At 40.4% G+C, this 8,379-nt stretch overlaps 1 protein-coding gene across 1 annotated transcript; it reads right to left on the minus strand.

The window, feature by feature from the left end:
- Positions 1 to 5,514: 5,514 nt before the first annotated feature.
- On the minus strand, positions 5,515 to 7,996 carry LOC108338507 (exocyst complex component EXO70B1). The gene has a single exon (XM_017575424.2). The coding sequence runs from the start codon at positions 7,564 to 7,566 to the stop codon at positions 5,659 to 5,661; it is 1,908 nt and encodes a 635-aa protein (XP_017430913.1). The 5' UTR covers positions 7,567 to 7,996; the 3' UTR covers positions 5,515 to 5,658.
- Between the last annotated feature and the right edge of the window lie 383 nt (positions 7,997 to 8,379).

An 8,379-nucleotide genomic window follows, 5' to 3' on the forward strand; every position in this document is an offset into this window, starting at 1 on the left:
AAATTGACACGCTTTGCAACTTGAGATTGTATCACTAAGCTTGGGAACATCAAGTGCCAACCCCTTTTCTCTTAGTTTTAACAAACCTTGATGATGATAATGTCATACTTTCTTTTGTCAAAGTTGAGTGACATCTTCTTTGAGAGAAAAAATAGATTGCTTCTTTTAAGGATTAAGTGAGAAACTCTTTCCCTTCATTTTTACTTTATAGGTATCTTGATTAGTTGCATCCTTAATCAAGCAATATTCATTTTCAAAAATAAATTTAAGGTCTTTTTCAATAAGTTGACCCACACTTAACAGATTTTGGTCATTGTCAGGAATAAAGAGAACATGTATAATTTTTGTACTTGTACAACTTGTGATTGCAATAGTTCCTTTTCCTTTGAAAGAGATATAGTCCTTATTGCCAATTCTGACTTTGGTTATGTTAGTTGACTTCAAGTCTTTAAACAACTCCTTGTCATGAGTCATATGATATATGCATCACTGTCAATAAGCCAACTTTCATTTGATTCACTGCTCACGAAGCATATAGCCACAAACAGTTGATCCTCCTCTTCTTGATCAACAATCTTAGCCTCTGCACCTTGTTGTTGATTCTTGTTCCTACAAATTACAACCTCATGCCCCATTTAGTTACATTTGGTACACTTAGCTTTTGGTCTTCTCTAGTAGTTGAAAGGAGAATAACCCTTTTTATTGCAATGTTGACATGGAGGGTAGGATCCCTTCATAACTCCTGTTTTATTGTTGGCTGAAGATTCTCCAATAGGATTTTAATTCTTCTTAAAAAACTTCTTCTTCTTGTTCCTTGCATTCTCATGATGTTTGGCTTGTAAGGCTCCTTCAATGGCACCTTCTTGCCTTATGACTCTTGTTTTCTCCTATGCCTATAAAGCATTGAGAAGCTCTGCAAAAGTAATTTGAGTAAAATCCTTGGTATTTTTCAAGGCTGAAATAGATGCCTCAAATTTTTCAAGCATTGTTACAAGAATTTTTTCAATAATTCTTGAGTTTATAAACACAAAGTAACTTGATTTGGTTTGCAATGTCCAATAATCTATTAGAATACTCTTTAATTGATTTTGTTTCCTTCATCTTTTGCAGCTCGAATTCTCGAAGGAAGTTTAGCACATATAATTCCATATCTCATACTCTCATACTCTAATACTCTGACTTGAGATAATTCCATATCTCATATGGTGACTTCAGAGTCATAATTCAAGTGAAGATAGTATATGAGACTACAACAAACAAGCAGGCTTTTGCCTTAGATTTCTTGGTCTTCTTTTCCTTGTGTAAGTTGATTTGCACCATGGTAGGATTGTTTGGGAGATTAGGAATTTCATAATCCTTTTCAATTGCTTCCCAAATATCCACAACTTCTATGTGTATACCTTCATATGAACTGCCCAAACTTGATAGTTCTTGCCATCAAACATCGGTGGAGAAATTGAAGAGAGTCTGGGACTTGTTTCAACATCCATAACACAGACCCAAGCCGACAACACTAAGCTTGCCTAAGTCAGAAACATAAAGAAAAAATCAACCTAAGTCCACAACATTTTTATAACCTAGCCAAAAGACCAATCCACCTGCAAATTTCATAAGTTGACCCAACTTGACCAAGAGATAAATCACAGCCACAACAACTCGTGTATTAATCAAACTTTTAAGACTGAAAACTTATGTACCTACATGACTCAATATATATACTAAAAAATATGGGCTAACAAAATTCAATCAACCTCGTTATCTTGAGACAACTTAAAATACATCTATTAAAATAAATAATCACATATTAACAATAATTATAACAAATTTTGTCAGTTTAATTATACCAAATGTTATTATTATTTACAATAAAGTATTACATTATTATTTTTATTATTACTTATTTGAAATAACATTATTATTTTCATTATTACTTATTTGAAATAAGTACTTATTTTATAAATATTATTTGATATCATTTTATAGAAAAAACAAAACCCTATAAATATATCTAAGTTTCAAACGTTCAATATCGGTTAAGAATTGCTCCAGTCAAATTTTATCAACACCCCCCCTTTTGTTAGTTGAAAGAATCCATTATCTGCTTAACACGGAGTAAAAACGGATTCTGAGTTTATATAAATGAACCATACGACTATTTGTAATAAATGATTTTAAAATGGTTTAAACCCTTCATTGGTCCTCATTTTTGTATGGAAATCTCAATTGGCTCATATTTTTTGTAAAAATGAACACATTTTACCCTAACCGTTAAGTGCTCTCTGACGGCGTTAGCAGTTGCTGATCTATGCACGCTGATGTAGAAGTGTTTTATTACGTGGAATTTTCTTTTTAACATTAAGAGCTTTTTGATGTGGCTCATCCAAATCTGGTCAGATTCCCTTCACCACCCTCTTCACTGGACTCACTCTCCCATGGACCTCGTTGGCGGAGCTTCGCCGGCGCAAGTCATTAGTAGGCATACCATTGATTGGGTAATTAAAAAGATAAAAACCATTGAGCGAGTCCTCCTTGTCGCGCCTTCATCGTCGATCGTTGTCGCTATGCCGCATCGAACGATCGTTGCCACTGTGCCACACCAAACAATCGCGTCATTTGTGAGAGAATGAAATCTGTCATGGTTGAGCAGTGCACCGAAGGAGAAGAAGAGTAGAAACAGAACGCGAAAACCAAAAATGGCGAGACCTGATGTACGAACTGCCACTGCTTGTGCCTTCACGACCTGAACCAGGAAGAAGAAGAAACCAGAAAATTGGATTTTCCTTAGGGTTCAAGAGCATTAGGGTTTCAAATTGGAAATTTTCCCAATTTAGATTTCAGATTTTAATTAGGGTTCTTAAAAGAGATTTTCTGGAGGATTAAATTCTAGAAACATAATTGGGATTTTAATTTCCAATTTGGTTTAAACCCTCGGTTGGTCCTCAATTTTGTATGGTAATCTCAGTTGGGTCCTCATTTTTGCAACTGTCTTAATTGGGTCATATTTTTTGTAAAAATGAGCAAATTTTACCCTAATTTAGTTGAGCTGTATTTTATGTTTTGATGGCGTGGCATTGTGCATTAAACTGAATGGGTGATGTGTTTTATAATAATCAAATCCACGTGGCGATGTCCAACCACTGATCACCTTTCACCTCTTCATCTCTTCCACCCAAACTGCTTCGTTCCAACTTCCACCCTCAAACACTCACTCTCCAACCGAGGGTAAAATTCCTCAGATTAAAACATTTTTACTGAAATAAGATTAGAGAAAGAGAATTAGGGATTTGGTCAGTGGGAGAAGAGGAATTGGAATCCTAGAGAAGACGAAGACAATCAACTGCATTCTACAAGTCCGAAACCCATTAGGGTTTTTTGCCTCTCCTACTAGACCAATTGGAATCTGCATCCTCCACTTGAAACCAAAAGGGAACCAGAGGAACCCAAAAGCGCTCATCTCCTTCGCTCATGCGCGTCCGCCTCAGCCTCCATCCAATCGGCCGTCGCGAGTCGTGGTCCAAGGCGTCGCCAGCACCGCTGTTCACCATCGGAGGCATCGCCGACCATGGCGTCAGGTCCTCCCTTCTCCTTCTTCTCTTCGCGTGTGAGAGAGAAGCTCTCTTGTTCCTCCGTCAATCGCCTCTTGTGCGAGGTCGACCGCCGCAAGGCGTGAGCCAGGATGCCACCAGCGCCATCGGTCGCCGCCAAGCTCGCCGCCGGTCACCGTGCAACGTCACCAACGATGAAGGTGATTGGTCTTCGCGATGGTCTGATTCGAACTCAGATTTGGGGCTTTCTGTTTCTAATTTGGGATGAGGCGCGATGATGTTGAAGGAGATGGTTGATGAAGGCGGTGATGAAAACTGTGTTTTGTGGTGTTTCGCAGGTGATTACAATTTCAATTCGGGCCAACCACTACCTGAAGGGAGAGGCATCGTGGAATGTTACATGAGACACGCGGTTGGCGCGGTGGCTCCGTCGTCCTGATTCTGCGTGGCTCCTCTTTGGAGCTTTTGGGAGTAAATATTTTTCTTATTATTGATGGTCTGGCGGTAAACGATTAAAAAGGATGAAGTGTTTTATGTTTGTGATAATTTTCTAAGAAACTCAATATTGAGATTGATACTGTTAGAGTTACATTTTTTTTAGCATTTTTGTGTTGTTGATAATAGAAAATTTGAACTTCTGAGAGAGAAAGAGAGAGACAGAGAAAGATTGTCGTCGGCGAAGCTCCGACCGTGACCGGCGGTCGGCAGGAAGGCCCATTACCTGACTTGATGATGAACGTTCGGTGGTATGTCCAGATCCCTAATTCCTTTTTCAATTCACTCTTTAATTTTCTGACCCTTTTCAATCCCTAACATAGTATTGTAACATAAACCAAAAATTTTACCACGTCATAATTTTTTAATTTAAATAAAAAGTCCATCTAATCAAACAATCCACATCAGCATAAACACATATGCTAAATTTAACGCCGTTTGAGAGCACTTAACGGCTAGGGTAAAATTTGCTCATTTTTACAAAAAATATGACCCAATTGAGACAATTGCAAAAATGAGGATCCAACTGAGATTACCATATAAAATTGAGGACCAACCGGGGGTTTAAACCTTCCAATTTTATCATAAACGTTAAAGTTTCCCGAATTAGATTTATCATTAATGCTAATTGGTTTGGGTTTCATATCCTGGAGAACCAATTCGATCCACCAAGAAATCAAAAAGAGAAGAACATCATCTTCCTCAATTCATTCATTCATTCATCATTCGTTCCTGCATTTTTCTCCCAACAAAGCTATCTGAAAAGCCTGGATGAAAGGAGAGGGTCCAACACCACCAACAATAAGAGAAATTGTTTTGAGATATAATACCAGGTCATTGGAACAACAATATTTTTGGTAAGTGTTGGAGGAAGGGTCGTGGGAAGTAGCCGCTATGTTTGTGAAGTTTATCGATTAGGGATGGGAGGGAGGAGAAGATGCGAGAGAGGTTGCGGAGGTTAGGGTCGGAGGAGAAGACGGCGTGGGACTTGGCTTCGAGGTCGAGGAGCGTGTCAATGGCAGTGCTGGGTGTGAAGGGCTTTGGAAGCTTTTTTGATACCTTCAATTTTGATAAGCCATATCATGATTCTTTAATTTAAATAAAATTTCTACGTAATCAAACAATATATATCAGCATAAACACGTTAGCTATATTTAACACAGTCAGAGAACACTTAACATTTAAAGTAAAATATGTATGACCCAATTGATATAGTTGAAAAAATAATGACACAACTGAGATTTTCATTAAAAAAATTAGGACCAGGGAGGGTTTAATCCTTTAAAAATCATTAAACTTTTTGGACCATGGATCAGAGCCGGCATGTTTGCACCAAGAAAACCAGAAAATGTAAACGTACATAAAAGATTAAACATATAAACAATTGCTTAATTCAGTAAATACATACTATTCTTAGCACAGCTCAAAAGAGTTTATATGAAAAATAAGAACCACCTCAAATGGTACCACAGAATCGTTTCAAATGCTCTTCTTCCACATTGATGCTAAGCAGAATAACATAAGTAGTATTTTTAGTACAAGACTATTTGTGATAATCAAAACATTGTATTTTAATTACACTACAAATACACACGAACAACTCGAAGCAGCTTCACCTTCACTTTCGGTTACCACTTGATCCCTGAAACAATTCGTTGAGTTTGGCTTGGATATCCTCTGTTCCATACTTGATATACTTATCAGCATGCTTACCGATTTCTGGAACATTCTCAAACCTCGCTACAAAGTTTCCATAAGCAGGCAACAAGATTTTCTCAAGAGAAATTCTTATTTCTTCCCTGAGCTGTTCATCAAAAACAAACCAGGAAGATTGTTCCTTGCAAATATCATCAAACACTGTGTTAAACCACTTGAGCTTCTCCTTCATTGACTTTGCTAAGGCATTAGGGGGCAGTGAGACAGTACTATCCAGCTTCAGACTTCCCAATACCCTACTCCACGAGCTTCTTTGATAGTGCACATGGAATTGTCGAACTTTTGCAGCATGTTTTCTGATCCAATCATCTCCCAAGAGGGTTCCTAGTTCACTATCTTTGGCCTTTTGAACAATATACCTCCCATTATTCATCAAGAAAACATAGCACAAAGCAGGGTCCTTGTAAATCTTCGACTTCGCTTCCAGATTGCTCTCTAACAGCTCCATAATCCAATCCATTTGCACTGATAGAGAAGATGAAGAGTGGACTCTATCATCAAGCTTCGGGTACTCTTTCAACCCGTAGTCTTCAAAAACCTGCTCCAAGCTCTGCCGCGACCGGCACGCCGCACGGAGGTAGTTCATCACGTAGCGAGTTATCGGGTGCAGACCGCCACCGGGAACCGCCGTCTTCGCCGGATCTCGGCGAATTAAATTCTCCAGCTCCATAAAAATGCCCCTAATTGATTCCCCCAGCCTTTTCCAAATCGTAATCACTTCGTTCCTGAGCGAGACGCTGAATTGATCAGAAAACAGGGCTTCAAATTCGGGAATTAGGTCACGAAGCGTCTCGAACACGTCAAGGATTCTGAACAGCCGTTCCGGAGACCGGCTCCCTATCGCGACGGCGTCAGCGAAATTCAGCAACTGAATCGCGGATCCGCGACAAACCTCCATGAATGAAAAATCCGCGGCGGAGGCGAATCCGAAGAAGACGCGGTCACAGAGACGCCGCTCGCTTGGGAAGAGGATCTTGAGAGCGACGTTGGAGGCTTTAATCCATTTCTCAATTTCATCTTCAAGTTCCTGCCACGTCATCTTGTGGACGTCCTCGATGCTGAGCTTCTGTAACCCTAACCTCGACACGCTCTCCTCCAGGAACTCCCTCCGGCAACTGCTGTACACGTGCGAGCACTCCTTACCGAACCCGCCGGCCACCATTCGCTTCGCGATCTCGTGGAGGTCGTTGATCGTCCCCGCTGGCAGCGCGTCGATGACGATGTCGAAGTCCGTGACCGGCAGCGCCACTGGAATCTGCTCCTCATCTCCCCCGTTTCTCACTTCGTCTTCCTCCTCGTCCTCTTCCTCCGACTCGAACGGCATGTTTTCAGTCGATTCACCGTTGCGGTAGCTCCTAGTGAGGCCAAACGACTCACCGCCGCGCTCCATGAGCGTGCGGAACTCCTCCTCCAGGCGGAACATGGCGTGCTGGAGCATGTCCTCGGCCCGTACGAGGCACGCGGCGACGGCCTTGTCGGAGGCGAGGTGGTTCCACTCGGCAACGACAGCGACGAGCTCGTCCACGGCGTCAAGGAAGGCAGCGGCGTGGGCGGCGTTGGCCCAGATTGGACGGTCGGAGGAGACGTGGTGAGAGATCCGGTGGTCTAGGGATTTGAGGGAATGATCGAGTGCGGCGCAGGCTCTAGAATCCGCATCTGCGCCCTTTTCCGAAAGATTCTCTCGCGAGAACCTTCCATCGAAGTTGGACAATATTTGGAAAATGTCATCAGACATGGTGTTGTTGTGGCCCAGCGTCTTCGCTATGTGCCGCGCCACAGCAAGTAACTTCTCTTCTCCGTTTTCGGACATGTTGAAACCTACTTAGTTCATCACTTGCACTGCCAAGGGAACAAGAACCAAGAAGAGGATCAGAGAATTCTCAAATGACCTTTATACCCCCTTGTGAGACGCGGTTTGTTGAATAAATGGGGACAAAAGCGGAAAATGGAAACAACGCGGATAGTTAGCAGAGAGCAGAGAAGAAGATAAAGTAGAGAGTGAACGTGGCTACCGGTTTCTTTCTTTGATTGATAGTTCTTGCAGGTAACTCTGCTTTTTCTATTGCTTCTTTTTATCTTTCTATTTCTTCATTCAAAACTTCCTTGTTCCATTTTCCAGTCTTTTGACCTTTGACTTCACTTTTAATTGCGAAAACAGAAATATTAGGAACCTCTGTTATAAAAACATGGTGTCACTTGTAATTTTCTTTTTCTTTTCCTAGTATTTTTGTTTTAATTATTTATCTTCTTCGGAAGCAGCAGATCCAGAATCTTTTTGAATGATATGTTGTCGTTTTTTAGTATGTTTTAATCTATCCACCACACTTTTCAGAGTCGTTCAGTCGTTTTCAGTGCGAAATGCCTAGGGTGTTTCCAAAATGAAAATCAATAACAGTACGTTTGACCAGCAAGATGAGAATAATATAAGGTATTAAAATAATCCCTGACTTTAAATTTTGAGTGATAATCTTAGATACGTGAAAAAAAATATTGCTAATGAGGTGTATTTCGAAAAGGTAATAATAATCTTTCTTCATTGTTTAAATCTTGGTGACTTGTAGTTCACTCTAGGCGTTTTTTTTTTCTATTGTGACTGAAAAACATACCAATATCTTACTGCTAA

This window comes from Vigna angularis, chromosome 7 (assembly GCF_016808095.1).
Source record: "Vigna angularis cultivar LongXiaoDou No.4 chromosome 7, ASM1680809v1, whole genome shotgun sequence".
Taxonomy (NCBI): Eukaryota; Viridiplantae; Streptophyta; class Magnoliopsida; order Fabales; family Fabaceae; genus Vigna; species Vigna angularis.